We start from the raw sequence: 22,070 nt of genomic DNA, 5'->3' as shown, positions 1-22,070 counted from the left end.
AGTATGCAGATTTTGTAGGTATTTCACAGTTATTGATGTTTGACATATATTTTGACATAAACGTCTAGCACGGATTGTTAAATATGTTTTTGTCCTAGCTGCAAGTTTATATTATTGAATACACATGTTGGTATTGTGCGCTGTGTTGCTACTTGGATGATTATGTGCAGTCGGGATGGATACATATTCCTATTAAAGTTGCCTAGCTCTTTTGAAAATTAACAACTACGTGAGCTGTATGGAATGTTTTTTTTTCTTGTTATGTGGTTGTAATGCCTCATTCTTCCAGCTGTGAGCAGTTTTGTTGTCTGTTTACACATTAATGATGACATAGTAATGCTCTTTGTAACAGCAGGAGCTCTGCATGCTTCAAAATTATACCAATTGCTCCTCTTTCGATGATTTCAGTGATGCATTTTCTCTGTTACAGCAACAATTACAAGTTCATCAGAAAACGATGACAGAAGTGGTTCCAGTCTAGAGTGGAGCAAAGATGGAAATTTAAGAGCAGGCGGCCATCATGGAACCGTTGCAGATCGTAAGACGGACAACTGCTCACCTGTTGAGGAAGAGTCGCCTGGGTCCTTGGAGAGCCTGTCCAAACCAGAAGCTCCTGTTAGAGCTGGGCCTGTTCCTTACACACCGAGCAGCAGCTCCCTGGCCATGCCTAGGCCTAACTCAGTTGCAGGTAAAAAGGTCATGTTGGATTATTAGAATGCCTGTCTTGCATGTCAAAATGTAAAAAAATCCTTTATAAAGATGAAAAACAATAATGCCAACGCTCTGATTATTTATGTACTAATTGTGGTCTTTATCCGGTATAGTCACATATTAGTATAATTCAGTTTTATTAAACTCTTTTCAAATTAAATTCTTATTATCACCCATGTACATCTACTATTAAATGATTCATATTGGTGGATAGCACCCCCATGTAAACCCACACTAAATATCTGTACTACAAAGTAACAGACAGGTGCAAACACTATGGATCTAGCTACCACAGGACTCAAACCAGTTTATAAGAAAGAATATATCCAGTATTAGTGTGCATTACGATGTTTCAAATTTGTCTACTGTCTTTACCCTCTCTTGCTCATCAGAGTGGGGGAAATGCAATCGGGTGCACTGTGAATGAAGAGCAACAATGTTTGCTATTTTTCTGGGGAGTCTATGAAAAAGATGCACACTAATACACAACATTCTGCTTAACTCTCCTTTTTTTGTAAACTGGCATTTATTGGGTTCTCTATTATTGCAATTACTGCTAAGAGGTCTTTTTACCCCTTGCTTTCAAACTCCATTTTCGGTTGGGTTGTTACCTTACTTTACCAAAAGAGCATATAAAAGTACAATTCAGAACAAGTGATCATTGCCAAATTTTCCTAATTCAGGGGAGGAATGTTCGTATTAGTTACTGGGCTCATTTGAGTCTGATGTGCAAATTCCGAAGTTTATAATCACTACACCCAACTGTCAGCAGCACTGCTGCAAAACAATTTGTCAGATGCCTGTCACAAGTTGGTGTCTGCTGTATGTTTTATTGTAGTAGACAATTCATGCCAAGGACCCTAATTCATAATTTCTGGATTTGACTTTTATGACGAGTGCAACAGACTTATTGATTTCTCATTTTTCCTAGGTCCAATTAACATATTGTCAGATCAGCCAAAGGCTGGTGGCATTCGAAGACACATTGTTATTGCCAGCTTTATGTGGATGTCGATGTCCTGAGGCTAGTGTCTAGATGTTTCTGTGTCTCTTACAACTTTGGTAGTCAGGCCATTTCGGATTTCTAGATGGTGACAGTGCCTAAAGTGCATCCTGTTACCCACGGCAATATTCTTTGATGCTACATGTCTCCTTTTCCAACACTGTAAGTCTTTGTTCCTTCAGGGGGCATTGCTCACGTTGTTTTATGCCTTGTGCTAGTGACTCTCTCTTAGTGTTTAACTACAGAGAGCTTTAGCTGCCTATTGCAACATCACATGTGATCAAGACATGGCCTAAGCATTTTCAGAGATGGTTACATTGTGCCATTAACTTATTATGGCTTTAGTGATGTGACAGTTACTTACTACACACAGAGCCAGTGTAGATTTGTCAGTGACAATGCAGCTTCTCCATTCGTGATAGGACCTTCACACCAGTGACTAATAGCCCTTCTGGCTGCACTCGTAGCTCCTCAGAGCCCTTCATAACAGTGTAAGTTTTGACAATGTTTGTTAGAGCATGTCTGAAATATGGGGTCTCTGGAGTTTTTATCTTTTGATTGGGTTTAGTTAGATTCTTAGTCAACCTTTTGTAGCTCGGGAACTGCTCCACCCCCTTAATGACTAGCTGGTTCCCTCTTTTATTTTTTTATTTTTTATGAACTATTTTTATTGAGCTTATACAAATAGAGCCAAATAAAAATTATGTAGTGTAGAGCATATGCGACCCCATAGGTACCAAACTCTTAGAAGAATAACTTACACAGACAGAAATATATATCGACATTAGCTTATTAAGAGGAGCATTACAGTGGTCCCCAACATATGGTAGTGCCATAATGTAAACAACTCATAAACAGTCTATGAATACTAGAATTTCAATATAACCACAGTTGGTTGCCATCATAATTGTACCCATAAGTTGACCCCATCTGGTAATCTTCAGCATCAGTACTCATCTCAGAGCTTGACTCTCCAGCATCAGTGAATAGCTCCAACTATTGTCTCCATGCCATTAAATCGGTAGATGCACCCTCATCCATACATACCAACCGCATAAGTTGTTCTTCTGCCACTCTCCACTCCAGAGTATCCCGTATCCAGTATTCCACCAAAGGGCTCTTAGAACTCGTCCAGCCTATAGCCATCCTGCGTTTAGCCAATACTAGAGCCAGCTGTGCAAATTTGTATGGGATTTTTCACCCCTTGTGCTGCGCCACTACCCCAAGTTTGCATGTCAGTGCCGTCAACGCGATACCCAGGCCCTTAGCCTCCACAACCTTTGCAAACGCCTCCAGCCAGATCAGATGTACCCCCTACAGGACCATGGTAGGTGAAGGAAGCGTGTCCCTCACCCGAGCGAGCGCACTCAGCTCCCGTAGTTGAATTAATCTTGTTAAGATGAGAAGGCGTGACGTTGGTACAGTGCACAAAATTATAGTGTAGGAGCTTAAATCTTTTATTGCATGAAACAGTGTGCAGCTGTGACAATGTCCAGGCCCAATCAGCATCTGCCACTGGTTCCCCCAACTCCTGCTCCCATGGCTGGCAAGTTGCCTAGGCTGTACCAGGCATATCTTCCCAAAGTCACCCTATTTTATAGGTCTCTGTCTCCCATCTCCCCAATTTATCAGCCCATTCAGCACCTTAGAGGATGGTGGGGTGACCAGAAGAATTTGCCCTGACCCAAGCCAAGTATATCCTGTGCCTCCTGAAAGGATAAGAACGCTTCATTAAGGAATAAATCCCCTGAGACAAGACTATCCCCCCCTCTCCAGCTGTCCATAGACGTGATTAAAATATTGTGGAAACAGGGCACTACGAATCACCTTCTTAACGGCCTGTTCCCAGTTCTGTGCAGTATTATAAACCAGGTAAGGGACAGCAGCCTTTGAACGGTCACCTCTCATCAGAAGTTGCACCAACATATCTGTGCCCAGCAGTCCCACATTTCCCATGTGTCAGACTCAGCCAGCAACTTCACGACATGCTTAAATGTGCGCAGCATAGTCATATAGCCGAATAGCGGGGATAGCTAATCCTCCGTCTTCCAGATCCTTCTGCAGCGTGGACAGAGATACCCTGCTGTGGCGCCTAGCTCGAACCAGAAACTATCCAGTCGAGTGAATAACCGAGGGTCCAATGGAAACAATGAGTTTTGTACCAGATATAAACAGCGCGGGAGGAACACCATCTTAGCAATAGCTGCTTTACCCATCACAGAGAGTGGCATCGTATTCCAAAACGAAACTGAGCGCTCCAGGTCCGACACAACTTTTTCCACGTTTAGTACCTCATGGGCTGCTGTGGTGTGAGCAACCCAAATGCCTAAATACTGAAAGTTCTCTAATTCCCAACGGAGGCCCACTATAGGTAAATTATCCAGGGGCCTACCACAAAGCACAGCCAGAGAGGACAGGAGTGACTTATGTGGATTCACTCATAAGCCAGAGATGGCTCCAAACTTCCTCAACAGCCGCAACAATAGAGAGGAACTGAGTCGCCCGGTGACCAAAGGTACACCAGCGCATCATCAGCATATAGAGAGATGATGTGAGTGGCAAGACCCACCCTTGGGGGCAGCTCCCTAAGCAAAAACAAGGCCTGCTGCTCCACTGCTAAGGCAGAGAGGAGCATTTAAAGGGGACACCCCTGTCTGGTTCCCCTGCCGATCACCTGCAGTGCAGCCAGGAGGTAGCTCAATTCATCAGTATTGAAGACCTTTTCAAGGTCCAGCAACACCAACTGCAGTTCTTGTGCCATGTCCATGGTTTCATGCAGAAAATGTGCAAAACGACATAAGTTAAAGGTCGTGCTTTGTGCCTGTATAAATCTGCATTGATCTTCATGAACCAACCCCTGAACAACTCCATGCAACCTAGTAGCTAATATCTTACAAAGTATTTTGACATCACTATTCAACATTGTGAGTGGCCTCCCAGGCTTGAGCATGAGACAGACAATACCCTGTTCCATCAACTTCGGTAAAATACCCACCTCCTCCACGGTGATATCACTGTCTAATTCTCTCCTGCACTCTGGGTCCAACTGCGGAAGCTGCAATCGCTGCAAAATCCCTGCATAGACAAGAAGGGGCCAGCCTGTGACACCGTTTGCAGATGCTCTGCCAACACACTTGAGATATCCCTACGGTTGGTGACCAGCACACCTGCTGAGTTCCTAATATGCAAAATAGGGGGTGATTCTACCTCTCACTTCAGGATCCATGCCAGCAACCTACCAGATTTATCCCCCTCCCTCTGTAGTCTCTGACGGTAAGATCTAAGTGTTAGCTTATCCAATGTCTCCAAACTCCTGCTTACTTCCCTGTGCAAATGAAGGTGTTTTCTTTGTGCTTCCCTTGTAAGGGATTCACGACTCTGTATATCTGCCAGTTGCCTCTCCCATTTTTTGAGGTGATGTTCCACTTGTCTATGAACACCACATATGGTGCATATACATGCTCCTCCCAAAGGTTTTCACTGCCTCTCACTCATTGCTCCAGGTCGCAGTGGTACCCTAGTTTTTGTCCAGATAATTTGTTATCATGGCAGCCAGTGTCTTGCGACACGCAGTATCCTTCAGGAAGTCAGAAGGTATGCATCAGGTACGTGTCACTCTGTTGACTGATCAGCATCCCAGTTGCATCAATACCGGAGCATGGTCAGATAGGAGCTGACCCAAGTGTGTTACGTCCATCACCTGCACGCATTACAAGCTACCCAGTAGAAATCTGTCAAAGAGGCTTTATGTGTTATGCGTCTTTAAGTGACATGTGTTCCCTACTCTTTGGGTGCAACCCTCTCCATCCATCCAATAACCCTAGATTATGCACAACCTGCGGTAAGGAATCTCTCCATCAAAGACTTGGTGCCCTTTTTTGGGGGAATGACGGTGTAGGTCACCTATAGTGTTATCACCCTATACCAGGTCCATGTATCACCTATTAGTGAAGTGTAGGCAGTGTCTAGGAAACCAGGGCTCTCTAGGGTTAGCTGTGGATGAGCTACACGGAGTCTGAAGATCCCTTGGAGTAGGAGCAAACAAGTCTTGGTGGCCGCAAGAGTCGTAGTGCAAAGGGGTACCATCCTACAAGGAGAGGCAAGGGTTACCGCCTCCCAAGTTGGACAGCAGGTAGAGAGGACCACTCCAAATCACATGTGATGCAGGATCCACACAGTTCTAGAGGAGAGTAGTTATATGCAACTGGACGTTGTTGCAGTTGGTACCTGCCGAAGCAGGGGAGTGACTTCTTCACTCCAAAGGAGATTCAGATTCCTTCATACTTCTTGGTGCAGGCTAAAGTCTCACCTACCTCGGAGGATGCACAGCCAGGGAAATGTTGCAGTTGCTGGAAGGAGCCAGAGAAACAATGTTGTAAAGCGGGGTCGTCACTGGAGTTGCAGTCTTGTTGGATCCTGAAGGGTCCAGTTGTGGTTCCAGTGGCCAGAAGTGGAAGTAAACGATGCAGAGGTGTCCTTGGGGAGTCTTGCACATCGAATCTGAGGACTCACCTGCAAGGGAGTCCCTAAAGTGCCCTAAAAGGGGGATCATTCACCCAGTAAGATGACCACCTATGGGGGGCTGTGATGTCACCTGCCTGACCGGGCCACTCAGATTCCCCAAGGGACCCCTCTGCACATCTTGGTTTAAAGATGGCAAAATCAAGTGGCCACCTGGAAGAGCTCTGGGCACACCCCTGGGGTGATGATGGACAGGGGAATGGTCACTCCTCCCCTTTCCTTTGTCCAGTTTCGTGCCAGAGCAGGGACGGGGGTCCCCGGGCTGGTGCAGACCGGTTTATGCAAGGAGGGCATCTAATGTACCCTGCAAAGCAGTCCGACGGCTTGGGGAGGCTACCTCTTCCAAGCCTTGGAACGCCTAATTCCAAGGGAGAGGGTGTGACCTCCTTCTCGCACAGGAAATCCTTTGTTCTGCCTTCCCCTGCTTGAGCTGGTCAAGCAGCAGGAGGGCAGAAACCTGTCAAAAGGGTGGCAGCAGAGAGGGCTGCCTGGAAAACCGTAGAGAACTGGTAGTAGCAATACTGGGGGGTCCGCTAAGGAGCCCCCAGGGTGTTTGGAATCATACAACCAATACTGGCAACAGTATTGGGGTATGATTCCAACATGTTTGATACCAAACATGCCCAGGTTCGGAGTTACCATTATGCAGTTGAACACAGATAGTGAGTGACCTGTGTCCTGTACACGGGTAAAATGGCTTCCCCACACTTACGAAGTCCAGTGTAATGGAGCTGGAGTTTGTAGTGGCACCTCTGCTCATGCAGAGGTACCCTCACACACAGATACCTGCACCCTGCCCTCTTGGCTAGAAGGGCCTACCATAGGGGTGACTTAGAATTACCGGGTGCAGTGGCCTGTAGTGAAAGGGCGCATGCACCTTTTCACACAAGCTGCAATGGCAGGCCTGCAGACACATTTTGCATGGGCTCCCATGGGTGGCACAATATATTCTGCAGCCCATAGGGAACCCCTGGAGCCCCAATGTCCTAGGTACCAAAGTACCATATAGTATGGACTTATAAAGGAGCCCCAGTATGCCAATTGTGGGGTGTACAAAGGCCTAGGCAACCAAATTGAGAGGGAGAGAGCACAATCTCTGGGGTCCTGGTTAGCAGGATCCCAGTCAAAACATTCCAAGCATACTGATAGCGGGCAAAAAGTGAGGGTATAAATGCTAAAAAAAAAAGAGGGTTCTTTCCTAAGATGGTCTCTAGCTCCATCCAATATACAATTGTAGTCCCCAGCCGTGACAATGGGGGAACCCACCCCAGCCTCCAGCACCCCAGAGAGATTGTCATAAAAGGAGTAATCATCAGCGTTGGGTGCATAGGTATTGAGAATTGTAATGGGCACACTATCCAGTGTACCCTGCAGGAGGATATATATTTCCCCCAACATCAGCCTTGCTATAGGCAGCTTAGAGGGAACACCTGAGGCCATCCATATCAACACTCCCCTGGCATAAAAGGAATAGGATGCAGAAAACAACTGACCCCGCCACTTCTTAGCAAGCTTCTGGGACTCATCAACCATCATATGTGTTTCTTGTAAACAGGCTATTTGGATCTTATGCCGCCGCAGGAATAAATACACCCTGTATCGCATGGTATAGTCTTTCAGTCGCCTGATATTTCAGGTCACTATATTTATCTGTCGAACCATAAAATAACTGTGTGCTTCCCCCTTCCCCACACAGCTGCCAGTCACCCCCCTCCACCCCCCACGAGTGAGAAAAGCGGTCTTACTACCACCCCTATGTCTCATATAAGAGTTTGCACTGGAAATGTAACCATCAAGCATGTAAAAGCATGCACAAAATGAAAAAATCCCCCCCCTTCCCATCTCGGATAAACACTAGAACAAGAAAAACAAAGCATACTGTAAATCCATACGTGTATATGCTGCCAGGACAAACAGCCTAAACCCACACCCCCCGAAACCAAAGCCTACCACAACAGTGGAGGTAGCCCCCCACACTGTAAGCTAAGTGTACTGTGTCTGTATCACTAATATATCATACCCCAGAGAAAACCAGCACCACTTCCTCCAATATGATACCTTGGGGGTGCAGAGGCAAACGTCCAGCAGTGTTCGCTAGTGCCAACCATACCTCCTCCAAATGAATTGCGTACCCTCCACCTTATGCTATGTAAGCAAAATAAGTCCACCATAATAACATGTTCATATGTTAGAGAATTAGGAGGCAGTTCTGTAAAGGATAAAGTTAGCTGGCATCTGACGCCACTCCCAGGTCAAGCTCCTGGGTTGTTCCATCGGGGGCAGGCAACAAGGTGGGGAAGACAACCGCCATCGTGCCATCCTGTTGAATTTTAGTTCTCTGGTGGGCACCCCTCACAGGGCTCAGTGAGATGTCTATCTGGTCCTTGTTATGTTTTCTCCAGTTGAAGCTACCAGAACAACCCAGTGGTCCATAAGAAGAGCGGGCCCGACTCGACCCGCCCTGCCCATTGAGGCTTTGTCCCACATTTACAGCCATCTCCAGGCCTCTTCCGGATGATCAAAAAAGTGGGACCTGCACCCAGAAATGACCTTCAAGCGCGCCGGGTATAATAACGTATAACTCACATTCATGGAGCGAAGCTTGGCCTTCATATACCTTCCGGAGGTCCGTCCGGAGAAGATTCACCTCCTTAGCCACTGTCCCCATTTTCCCTTCAAGGGCTACACTTGAGCCCTGAATCACTGCAAGAAGTTCAGCACGAAATGGCTCCTCTGCGGAGGCAGGCGTTATCTGTTCATCTCTCAGCCCACCCTGTTGCGACTGGCACCGAGGAAGAGGCGTGGAAGTGCTGTAATGTTTCATAGTGTTCTCCTGCGTAGGAGCCGCCTGCTTATGCCGTCCCATCACTGCACACACCAGAAGAAAAAGGGAGAACAGAGATTCACCCTGCCCCACAGAGCCAGGTGCACCACACAAAGTTCAAAGGTGCACCATACCTCTCTACACTACAGCAGAGGCAGACCAAGGGTCAGCATGCAATGCAGACTTCATCAGTGGGCAACGGTGGCATTAACTATAGCCAATTCAGATGAAGGCGCCAAAGAGCCAGGACTTCACAGTGAGCTCCACACATCCCAAAATGAGACGGGCATCTGCGCTAATACAGCATCCGGCTGGCCAAGCCCTCCGTCCGGCCCCCAACTCACCAAGGTATTACATTTCACAGTTATGCAATGCCAGCATTTCATTACCAGTGCATCCGCACCCCTCAGCGACAGGGTCAATCCAGATAGTGGCCACAAGTATCCGTAAATGCTTCCACCACCGCTGGCTTGCCACTCCTCAGCCTCCCACAGGCTCCGTCTCAGGGGCCGCACAACCACACCCATCACAGCAGGACACAGCGCTCTACCCTCCGCCTTGCAGGCCGTGGTCCACCTCCATAGGACTTCACCACAGAGGGCCCGAAACCACAGACCACTGGCCAGCCCATCTGCCAGAACAAGTACCGCCTCTGCCCGCCACCTGTGAACTGTGATGGGCCGCGGCACTGGCCACCGCAACACATTCCCGCACACTGGCTGCCCACTACCCCAGCACAAGGGCCCACCAAGGAGGGAGGATGCGAGGGCAGGATCCTCTTGCTCCAGGCCCTCAAGGTCTTCATCAGGTTCTCCCCATAGGCCCGAACCACAACGCGCTCCCCACGTTTTCACGTGGGGGTTTTCCAGGCCACACCTCTCTCCTCCAGGGGCATGAAGGCAACCCCCGCTGCACAGGAATAAACACTGGATTCTCCTTCTGCCTCTGAGGAAGGAGGAGAAGAAGGCAAACAGGGTTATTCTGCAGTCCCCTCAAGGCCAGCTGACCTCTGGCCTCCACACGGTCCCAGCCTGTTGCCCCTCACCGCCAGTCCGCGCAGCCACCAGCTTCCCATCTCAGGAAAGCAAAGTGCCATAGGGGCAGTAGCGCTCCGATCCCTGCTTGGAGTGGGGAGGGTGGTGGCCTGGTCCTCAAAAAGGGTAAACATGGCAGGATTCTGGAGGATCAGGTGGGGGTGGTGTGGAGCTTCCTAGAAGCGCTTCCCGACAGCCATCTTGTTGGGCCACACCCCGGCTGGTCCCCTCTTTGTTCTTCCAGAATATATAGACACTTAGTAAATTGCTTCTGCCAACATAATGTATTCCTTTTTTCCCCAGTTTGTCAGTAACTGTTGCTGGTGCTTTGGGTAGAAGAAGAACTTTAAACTTACATCTTTACCCTTAGCATAACCAGACAAGAAGATTAAGGTGGTGGAGGCTAGTGGCTATAAAACGTATCAGATTTTAGAGATGGCCTAGAATTTTGAATTCCTTCAAATAGAAACTGTCCAGTACAGTACCAGGCTTAGGGGAGATAATAGTGATTGTAAAAGGCTTCAACATTCAGAGAAGGCAGGTTGTTGTGTTAGTCGTTGTGAGAGCATTGAGGCACCTGTATCAGTCAACAGTATAGTAAGGTTTTTGCCTTTATAAGATTGATTGTTGCAAGGGATCCTGGCTCAAGTGATCAACATAGTTGTTGAATGTGCCTCACCAGCACTGATAGGGAGCTCATTAGACATAGCAAAGTAATCAGATGATGGACTGAGCATGGACAGAGCATCTGTAGAGAAATCACATACTTATGACCCTCCGAGCCCCTCCACAGGGAGTAAATAGAGCTTCATGCTTAAAATATTTCTTGAAGGAAAGTGGAGTAACAAATAATGATATGTTATCCATGCAGGGGCTGAAAAGGCCGTTTATAGTAAATGTACTTACAATTACCAGATTGAGTGAACCTGGAAGTTAACTTCCACATAGAGTGGTCTCTTCTGTCTATCTATTTAACTTGAGAGTGTACACTGTGTTTACTCACAGTTAGTTTTGTTGAAATTCTTTATTGAACACTTCACAGAGAATTGACCATCTCTTGAAATGTAGAATTTGCAGTGATTATTTAAAGTAGCATTGTGTCTTCTGTGCCAGAAATGGTGACAGCAGTGATGTCCCACGACAGTGAAGCAGTGAAAACTGTTTTCACTTGGGGTAAATCATGGGTATGTGGACTCAACAGTCGCTGCAAATGGCAAGCATTTGTAGGCATAGCCCTCAGGATTGCTCCATCAGTTATGTATTTGCCCCTGGCATCTACTGTGATGTGTAGATCATAAGTTGTTATCCTGCAGTTCCAGCTGGAATGTCCATACTCAGGAAGTTGATAAACTGAGTACCATTAATTTAGGTAGACTGCATAAGTTTTTTTTTACCGTGGCAAATCTGCAGTATGAAGCCTTGTATATTGTATTTGTAAATGATGTTTATAAAGTGCGCTACTCCAGGACCTAGGATTAGAAGTTAATAGTAGATTAGTAAAAGGGTTTTTTGCATTATTTGTGTTAGGTTTGTGCTCTGTATATAGTAAACAAGGTATCATGTGATTTTGTAGCATGGTGAATATTCTTCAAGCAATAGATCCTTAAGGCCTGTAGACACTTGTTTTCCATAAAGGATTTACCTATTTTTGACTATTGAGATGACTACACAGTCTTTTCTCCTTGACGTTGAAGCAGAGATTTGCAGGATAGCATTGTGACAAACAGTTCCAACTTCAGTCAAACGTTTTTCACAGTTGTTCTAAAATATAACATTCTAGGCTATCTGTTTTTACATACAACTCAACGTATTTCCAAATCATGTTTTCTTTCCCTAACATTGATACTGGCAAGGTAAGTTGCATTTTCTCTGAAGTCAGTCTTCTCCAAATGCTGTGGCTAATCATAAAATGCCTGTTAGTGAAAATAAACCAAATGTAGACTGCAGCACCTCCAAGCTGATTGAAAGCAGGAGTTGACTGTCAAAATAGACACAGTTCTTTAGAGGAAATAAGTTTCCTTAAAAAAATCTCCATTCAGCTGGTGAGGGAGAATGGACTCTTGTGGAGCCACTAACCTACGCTGACTGCCATCTCCAGCACTGAATCACGTCTGTATGTGTACAGGCCGCTCTGGGCAGTGACTTATCTCCACCCATCTCATCATGATTGCGACCAGAATCAGCATGACTTTGGATGAGAGAATTTTATAAAGGAACGGTAGGGGGTGGTGGTTTGGGTTTGTGACACAATGAGCACTCTTGAGAGCCTTTGAAACAGAAATGGCCTCGATTTTCAAGGTTCATGCTGACGTCACCCTGAGTAGGCTGAGTCTGGGCTCTTCAGGATTCCATGACAGTGGAGCACACCTTCACCAGAATAAGTGAACTCATTGTGCAGTCCTGAGTTTCTCTCAGGCTGCGTGGAAGTTCTGGATTTCCAACGTCTCTGCCAAGGCAGGGAGCTGAATGAGCAGAGGTGCCTCCTGAACGGAGAACTGCCCAGCATCGTTCCCTCAGGCTCCATGGTTGCACCAAGTAAGCGGCACCGAGTAAGCTGAGAGGTGCATTCAGATGGGTAATTGCAGGTAGACAGTAGACAGCTTTTCCAAGACAGGTAAGCTTTTCCCTGCCTGGCTATCAAGAAGGAGACAAAAAGACTAGATGGTTCATAACCATGCTTCCAAACCACTCCCATCTGACTGTGTCCATCCTTTTTACAGTGCAACCGGGCTTTGGCCCATGACAGCAGTGTGCATAGGTTTTAATAGACGTCTTGCAAAATTCTAGCCACAGCATAGCACCTGTCACAACCACAAGTTGGTAAAAAACTTTGTCCAGACTTCGCCACCCTGGTGATTAGCAGAAATCCTGCCAAATGTTATTTTGCCTAACTTTAGGCCCCAACGCAATGTTCAGGAGGCTCCTTCTTTAGGCTAGCCTCATTAACAAAATCTTGAGGCTTCTAAGTGAAATACAGGCTTAGAAAGAGTTTCATTGAGCATCTGGGGCACCACACCAAGTGGTCATGATTGAGTTCTCAGTTGTTTAGCCCAGGGAGGAGGCACTTTTTTATACTAAACACACATTCATTATGACATATCTTAGATGTTGTTTCTAGATGTTCATATAATTTGTTGTGTTTTTAGTCATATGTTTTTAAATGCTACCTTTTTGTCAGGTAACTGTTAGATTTGTTAAACCTGGAAAATATTACTTCAAGTACCAACACCAGTCTCACTGAAAGCTCTGTGCTTAATACAACTTAATATGTTTAAGACTCTTGAGGGTTAATTCAATTCTGTTTTGGATGATGGTGATCCTCTTCAGTATTTCAGATAATGTTTCATTTTTATTTCGTTGCACTTTTTCTTATTTTCATAAACGTGTATTTTTGCCAAGGCTTAAGGATAACCACTAACTCATGTCATGCAACCAAACTACTCTTTTTTGGATTCAGCTACATGTCCTTCAAATAAAACCTGTTTTGTATTAGTTGTCTGAATTGTTCTTAATCGCTGAATTAACGTCGTGCACGTGATTTGGCAGTTATCTCTTCAAGCTGAAGCAAATAGTATTGGCCGTTGAAACTACTTAGTCGTGCCAAGAGTGTAAGTGGTGTTGGATATTAAAGTAACACAGGTTGAAAGATGCTAATGCACACTTCCATTGCAGCAACTTTCAAATGTTTTCTAATTTGCCTCAGTAGATACGTAATGCTTATCTATGGAGAACAACGTTTTAAACACAATCCTCTGTCTTCATGTTAATGGGTTAGTGATTTGGGCAAACAGTAATAGGAACGAGCTGTGACATGTCTCTTTGCTATGTAAATTGTTGTAGGTTCACATACTTTGCACACTTCTGACATTTTTGGGTTGGATTCAAAATTGCATCTAAAACGTAATTATTTTTTGTTACGGACATCAACAATGGGCGTATCACTGAAAAGTCTCCCCAATTGATAATGTGCTCTTCAGTGCCACAGATATCACTGCTTTCCTTGGATTCTTTTATCCTCCTGGTTGGTTGCAAGGAATAAGTACAAAATATTTTCGTTATGGATCAGTTTTGAAGACCAGTCATTGTTTTGAACAGGCACTCAACAACAAGATCACATAAGAGTATTTGTTAAATGTCTTGAGAGTGTATGAGTTCCATGTGCTGATTTCAGACAGAGGACTACCAAAAACAAGTCGAATATTAATATATATATATATATATATATATATATATATATATATATATATATACAGGGAGTGCAGAATTATTAGGCAAATGAGTATTTTGACCACATCATCCTCTTTATGCATGTTGTCTTACTCCAAGCTGTATAGGCTCGAAAGCCTACTACCAATTAAGCATATTAGGTGATGTGCATCTCTGTAATGAGAAGGGGTGTGGTCTAATGACATCAACACCCTATATCAGGTGTGCATAATTATTAGGCAACTTCCTTTCCTTTGGCAAAATGGGTCAAAAGAAGGACTTGACAGGCTCAGAAAAGTCAAAAATAGTGAGATTTCTTGCAGAGGGATGCAGCACTCTTAAAATTGCAAAGCTTCTGAAGCGTGATCATCGAACAATCAAGCGTTTCATTCAAAATAGTCAACAGGGTCGCAAGAAGCGTGTGGAAAAACCAAGGCGCAAAATAACTGCCCATGAACTGAGAAAAGTCAAGCGTGCAGCTGCCACGATGCCACTTGCCACCAGTTTGGCCATATTTCAGAGCTGCAACATCACTGGAGTGCCCAAAAGCACAAGGTGTGCAATACTCAGAGACATGGCCAAGGTAAGAAAGGCTGAAAGACGACCACCACTGAACAAGACACACAAGCTGAAACGTCAAGACTGGGCCAAGAAATATCTCAAGACTGATTTTTCTAAGGTTTTATGGACTGATGAAATGAGAGTGAGTCTTGATGGGCCAGATGGATGGGCCCGTGGCTGGATTGGTAAAGGGCAGAGAGCTCCAGTCCGACTCAGACGCCAGCAAGGTGGAGGTGGAGTACTGGTTTGGGCTGGTATCATCAAAGATGAGCTTGTGGGGCCTTTTCGGGTTGAGGATGGAGTCAAGCTCAACTCCCAGTCCTTCTGCCAGTTCCTGGAAGACACCTTCTTCAAGCAGTGGTACAGGAAGAAGTCTGCATCCTTCAAGAAAAACATGATTTTCATGCAGGACAATGCTCCATCACACGCGTCCAAGTACTCCACAGCGTGGCTGGCAAGAAAGGGTATAAAAGAAGGAAATCTAATGACATGGCCTCCTTGTTCACCTGATCTGAACCCCATTGAGAACCTGTGGTCCATCATCAAATGTGAGATTTACAAGGAGGGAAAACAGTACACCTCTCTGAACAGTGTCTGGGAGGCTGTGGTTGCTGCTGCACGCAATGTTGATGGTGAACAGATCAAAACACTGACAGAATCCATGGATGGCAGGCTTTTGAGTGTCCTTGCAAAGAAAGGTGGCTATATTGGTCACTGATTTGTTTTTGTTTTGTTTTTGAATGTCAGAAATGTATATTTGTGAATGTTGAGATGTTATATTGGTTTCACTGGTAATAATAAATAATTGAAATGGGTATATATTTTTTTTTGTTAAGTTGCCTAATAATTATGCACAGTAATAGTCACCTGCACACACAGATATCCCCCTAACATAGCTAAAACTAAAAACAAACTAAAAACTACTTCCAAAAATATTCAGCTTTGATATTAATGAGTTTTTTGGGTTCATTGAGAACATGGTTGTTGTTCAATAATAAAATTAATCCTCAAAAATACAACTTGCCTAATAATTCTGCACTCCCTGTATATATATATATATATATATATATATATATATATATATATTTTTGTATCAGTCCTAAACCTTTGCAGCGCAGTCATGCTATGAAATCTGTTATGAATTTATGGAAGAACAACAGTTTATTAAAAAAAATACTGCTATGGATCTAAGTGCAGAGATTCAGAATGCACACTCTGACACTTTCCATTTGAACCTGAAAGGTGAAAGACTGAGGCCCTCATTAAGAGTCTGACAGTCACTAGCCAATGCGGCATCCAAGCCCCATATTTTAACTCTGGCGGTCGGGCCGCAGTGGGACCGCCAGCAGTGCCAGGATCAGAGATCCCGGTGGTCTGACGGTTGCTGTGGTCCTAATCCACTAGGCCAGTGCTGCAGGCATCACTGCCCTGGGGTTTACGACCTAGTTCTCAGCCAGTCTTTTCATGCTGTAGGCCGTTTCCCGCTAGGCCAGTGGGCGGAAACTCAGGTTTCTGCCCGCTGGCCTAGCGGGAAACTCTTAATGGGCCCGGCAGGTGGGTAGCCAGTATGGTGGCAACCTCCTGTTGGAAGTTCAGTGTACAGTCTAAACCGTCTGCCGAACTCGTAATGAGGCCCTGAATCTTTAAAGAGTGGTTAAAAGTGAAAACTGTGTCAACAATGGGTTAGTTTCGTTTCTTGTTTTTAGTTACATCGACAGCTACTGACGACAGGCAGTGGACTCTTCTGTGGAAAAAGGATGAGGTTAGGCCGATGGTTAACACAGTGCATACAAGGTTAAATGTTATGTTAGAAAAACAGGATACACATTATATGCAATTTGGAATTGACAGGATCTACCTTGGCAGTGTGCTACACAGGGGAGTCACATTCTTCACTTTGAACTTTTCTTCCCTCATATGCCAGGTTGTACACACTTTTGGGCATGACTATCGTATTGCGTCATTGTCATTTGTGGCTTTCTCTCCGGATCAACCAGGACAAGGAGTGGCAAACACTTGGTTTCTAAATGTTTTCTCTGAGCTCTGAGGTGTACTTGCATAAATAATGGGCTCATGCTGCACAGTAGAAGTTTGCTATCTCTCCAACTCTGTAGTGTTCTTTGCAACTTTCTGTTCAGCTGCATATAAGCACAGCCTCTTGCACCAACAGATTTATGCTTGGGAATCCCCATCAGCATGCGAGCTGCTGCGTTCTGTAGGACCTGCAAATTGTTCAGAAGCCTCTTTGGCATATTAATATAAAGAGCGTTACAATAATCCTAGTTTTGAAAGCATGAGGTCAGTAATGACTAGTTTCCTTAACCCCTTGGGTGCGGGCGTCTGCCACTGGCTCCCGCACTACCTCCCTGGTGCGGGTCACGACCAGTGGCCGACACCAGGGAGGGGGTTAAGACGCACCCGAGGATTTTTTTTTTTTAATCCCCGGGAGACAAGGAAGCTTTTCCGTGTCTCCCCCCGCACCCCCACCCGCCCCTTTGTGACGTCACTTTGTTGATTTCCCCATCGGAGCAGGAAGCGGCCTTGTTGCGGCTTCCTGCGTCAATGGGGAAAACTGCCCCAAACGGCCTTCCCCACGTTCGGTAAGTCCTCGTAAGAAAGGGGAGACTCTCCCCTTTCTTACGAGGCCTTCCTGAAAGTGTTTCCTAGCCCCCAGCTGCGATCGGGGGCCAGGAAAAAAAAATTCGCCCCTGGGGCTCGCGATCGCACTCCACCAGGGGCTACATTTTATTACAAAAAAAAAAAGAAAAATAATAAAAAGAAACGGACAGGGGGGACAAACCCCTGTGGGGACAATATTTTTTAGTTGTTGTAGGGTTTCCCTGGGGACCGTTTTGCCCACCAAGGAAACCATACAACTACTAAAATAAATATATATATATATATATATAATGTAGATATATCTATCTACATGGATATATCTATAGATATATCTATGTAGATAGATATATATAAAGTGATTGATATATATATATATATATATATATATATATATATATATATATATTTAGATCTATGTGTATTTATTTATATATATATATATAGATAGATCACTTTTGTCAATACATGTGTGGTTTCCCTGGGGGCTGCGATTGGCCCCCAGGAAAACCAGACCCACATATATAAGTGATCTCTATATATATATATATATATATATATATATATATATATATATATATATATATATATATATATATATATATATATATATATATATATTTGCCACCAGTTGTCTTGCAGTTGCAGCTTGCGTCTTCAAAGCAATGCACATACTTCAACTGACGCATTTCAACTGTAGCTTTTAGGCAGCAATAAAAAAGTCAAGTAAGTATTGTGATTATGTTTCTGCTACAAAAGGATCAGACTTTTGTCTAGTGGCAGTTTTAGTGCCATAAAGAAGCGCAGAAGGCTTATATGCCTACTGCAAAGACCAAATCTGTATTTTATGTAAATAGCTGAGTACATTAGTAAAGTCAGCCATTACCTGCGCTATAATACAAATGAAATGTATGTGCGGGGTGGGGGTGGCTATGGAGAGATGAAGGGCACTTGCTGGGTGGTAATGAGGGAATCCGAGGAGGAGGGAGTGGAAGCACCAATAATGATTGTTGAACTGGGCACAGGAGGTGTTAAAGACGGTGACGAATGGTATGTGACAAGGTGTTTTTTGAGTGTCTTGAAAGAACGTGCTGATTGAGGGAAGAAGCGCAGGTAATGTGGCCTCTACTGTTGCACATATCTCATAACACACCATCGATTTTGTGACTGTCTACGTAGGCTAGTGTTTTAGAGCAACAGTTTAGCCAATAGCAGAGATGGCATCTTGATGGATGACTGCTGCCATCACTCAGGTTATAGAGGACAGCTCTGACATAGGATCAGAGACTGAGACATCAGATACTGAGACAGCATCTGAGGGATAGGATAATGGCGCAGACTCTGGGAGTGATTTTTCAGTCGGAGGAGTCCCATTTGATAACTCCTCTTCCAGTAAATTATGAGGGAGGTGATGAGGACAGTCCTGCTGTCCCTTCGCAAGCACAGTCTGTGCAACGGGGTAATAGGGGGCTAGCCCAACCCATAGAGCAGGTGAATGCGGAGGCACGCAGAGAGAGAGAGTGCTCTCTTGGGAGCTCCCCAATTTAGTTCAGCCCCAAATTCCACCGCCCAAATCGGATTGTGGAGACATCAAAATTATCTATCACAAAACAAACTGGTTTTGCAAGGCAGGCACCTGTGTTTTTGGTCCTGGGTTCGATGGCCATATAGAGAAGCATACTAAACCCAGACATTTCTGGAAACCAGACATTCGGAGGAGTCCACAGAGGTGTGACTTGTGTGGATTCCCCAAAGTTTTCTTACTCAGAATACCCTGCAAAGCTGAAATGTTGAATAAAAACTATTTTTCTCGCATTTCTGTCACACAAACTACAGGAATATGCTGGGATCCACAAAATTCCTTCCACCCGGTGATTCCTCACCTGTCCTGATAAAAACATTACCCCACTTGAGTGCCTATACCTAGTGCCTGTGTTAGGAATGGATCACCCCAGGGTCAACAGCTGCCTCATGTAAGGACCAACATTGACCGTTGAGTGATCTATTCCTGTCGCGGGCACCAGGCCTACCCACACAACTGAGGTACCATTTTTATTGGGAGACTTGGGGAAATGCTGGGTGGAAGGAAATTTGTGGCTCCTGTCAGATTCCAGAACTTTCTGTCAACAAAGTGTGAGGAAAAAGTGTTTTTTTAGCCACATTTTGAGGTTTGCAAAGGATTCTGGGTAACAGAACCTGGTCAGAGCCCCACAAGTCACCCCATCTTGGATTCCCCTAGGTCTCTAGTTTAAAAAAATGCACAGGTTTGGTAGGTTTCCCTAGGTGCCGTCTGAGCTAGAGGCCAAAATCTACAGATAGGCACTTTGCAAAAAACACCTCTGTTTTCTGTCAAAAAATGGGATGTGTCCACATTGTGTTTTGGGGCATTTCCTGTTGCGGGTGCTAGGCCTACCCACACAAGTGAGGTATCAATATTATCGGGAGACTTGGGGGAACGCTGGGTGGAAGGAAATTTGTAGCTCCTCTCAGATTCCAGAACTTTCTGTCACTGAAATGTGAGGAAAATGTGTTTTTTTTTTTTTTTTAGCCAAATTTTGAGGTTTGCAAAGGATTCTGGTTAACAGAACCTGGTCAGAGCCCCACAAGTCACCCCATCTTGGATTCCCCTATGTCTCTAGTTTTCAAAAGTGCACAGGTTTGGTAGGTTTCCCTAGGTGCCGGCTGAGGGGCCCCTACCTTTAAAAAAAAATAAAAAAATTATGCCCTTGAGGGGGTGTGGGGGCGGCCCGTTTTCAGGGGGGCCGCCCCCCAAAATTGAAATCCCTGGTGTCTAGTGGGGTTTCCTGGCCCCCGATCGCAGCTGTGCTGCGATCGGGGCCCAGGAAACCGTTTCAGAAGGCCTCGTAAGAAAGGGGAGACTCTTCCCTTTCTTACGAGGCCTTCTGAAACTGTTTCTGGCCCCCGATCGCAGCACAGGTGCGATCGGGGGCCAGAAACAGTTTCAGAAGGCCTCGTAAGAAAGGGGAGAGTCTCCCCTTTCTTACGAGGCCTTTTCAAAGTGTTTCCTGGCCCCCCCGATCGCAGCTGTGCTGCAATCGGGGGGGCCAGGAAACCTGAAAGTGTTTCCTGGCCCCCGATCGCAGCACAGCTGCGACCGGAGGCCAGGAAACACTTTCAGGAAGGCCTCGTAAGAAAGGGGAGTGTCTCCCCTTTCTTACGAGGCCTTCCTGAAAGTGTTTCCTGGCGATCGGGGGCCAGGAAACACTTTCAGGAAGGCCTCGTAAGAAAGGGGAGACTCTCCCCTTTCTTACGAGGCCTTCCCGAACGTGTAAAAGGCCGTTTTCCCCATGAAAGCAGGAAGCGGCCGCAAGGCTGCTTCCTGTTTTGATGGGGAAAACACCTTTGCAACGTCAGCGCGCCTCGCGGCGCGCTGACGTCACAAAGGGGCGGGTGGAGGGCGGGGGGAGACACAGTAGCTTCCGTGTCTCCCCAGGGAAGAAAAAAAATATAATAAAATCCTCGGGTGCGTCTTATTAATGCCCTTCCTGGTGTCGGCCACTGTTCGTGGTTAAAGTCGGAAAATAAGAGGAGGTCACTGAATTAATCTTTTTATCAAATGACAGTTTGTTGTCAAATTCAATCCCTAGACTTTTAACTTTGGGGGCTGGTGCCGGTAAATCTCCTAGCTCTGGCGGCTAACTATCTGGAGACCAAAAAGAAATACTATCCCCTAGTAAAAGGATTTCTGTTTTACCGGAATTACATTTTAGGCAATTCGTGGACATCCAATGACTGATATGTTGCATACAGCAGTGGAAGTTAGCAGCTGCAACCTCCTGGTTTCCAGAGATGGAGACCAATAACTGGATGTCATCTGCATAACTTACCACAGAGAACCCAAACTTTTTATTGAGGTTGGCTAAAGACATGACATATAGATTGAAAATAATTGGGCTCGGGGATGCGCCGGAGGAGCCCCACAGGGAAGGGAAAAGGAGGTTGAGGTGAAACCTTCCATAACAACAAATTGCTCTCTTTCAAATAGAAAGGATTTGAGTAGAGCAAGTGCCGAGCCCCAGACACCTAAACTATCGAGATGGTCAATCAGTACCTTGTGATTGACCAAATCGAAAGCAGCCGACAGATTCAGAATCAGCGCTGCACTACTGCCACTATCCAGACTGGCTCTCAGTTCCTCAGAAGCTACTAAAAGAGCCAATTTTGTACTATGGTGACTTCGGAAACCGAATTATGATTGGTCCAACAGATTTTTTGCTTCCAGAAAAATAGAGTTCCCTATTAATTACCTTTTCTACAATCTTAGCCGGAAAAGGGATCCGAGAAAGGGTAGTGTAATTATTTGGGTCCAATGTGCTTAAATTAGTTTCAAGAGGAGTACAATAGAGACAATTTTCCAGGTTTTCGGAAAGTAGCCTTGGTTAAACGTTTAATTAAAAATGTTGTTAGGTGGCAGGCTATAGTTGTAAGTAACAGTTGTAAGATCTTTGGAGGGCAGGGGTTCAGAGGTGAGCCGGATCAAACAGATAGTATTAGATCCAGAACTTGTTCTGTGGTTAGGGTGGAAAAAGATGTGAGTGTCAGTGATCCTGGAAAGGGAGAAATCTCTCCCTGC

At 45.3% G+C, this 22,070-nt stretch overlaps 1 protein-coding gene across 2 annotated transcripts in view; it reads left to right on the top strand.

Annotated features, from left to right (window-relative positions):
- The window catches only part of TANC1 (tetratricopeptide repeat, ankyrin repeat and coiled-coil containing 1), a 736,024-nt gene that overhangs the window by 339,835 nt on the left and 374,119 nt on the right, over positions 1 to 22,070 (top strand). For both annotated transcript variants that reach the window (XM_069225129.1, XM_069225130.1), the window contains one exon: positions 431 to 688. In XM_069225129.1, the coding sequence (XP_069081230.1) occupies positions 431 to 688 (258 nt within the window). The remainder of the gene's footprint in view (positions 1 to 430; positions 689 to 22,070) is intronic.

This window comes from Pleurodeles waltl, chromosome 3_1 (genome assembly GCF_031143425.1).
Source record: "Pleurodeles waltl isolate 20211129_DDA chromosome 3_1, aPleWal1.hap1.20221129, whole genome shotgun sequence".
Lineage (NCBI taxonomy): Eukaryota > Metazoa > Chordata > Amphibia > Caudata > Salamandridae > Pleurodeles > Pleurodeles waltl.
Note: the sequence above shows the minus strand (reverse complement) of the source record. Positions and strands in the feature narration are given on the sequence as shown.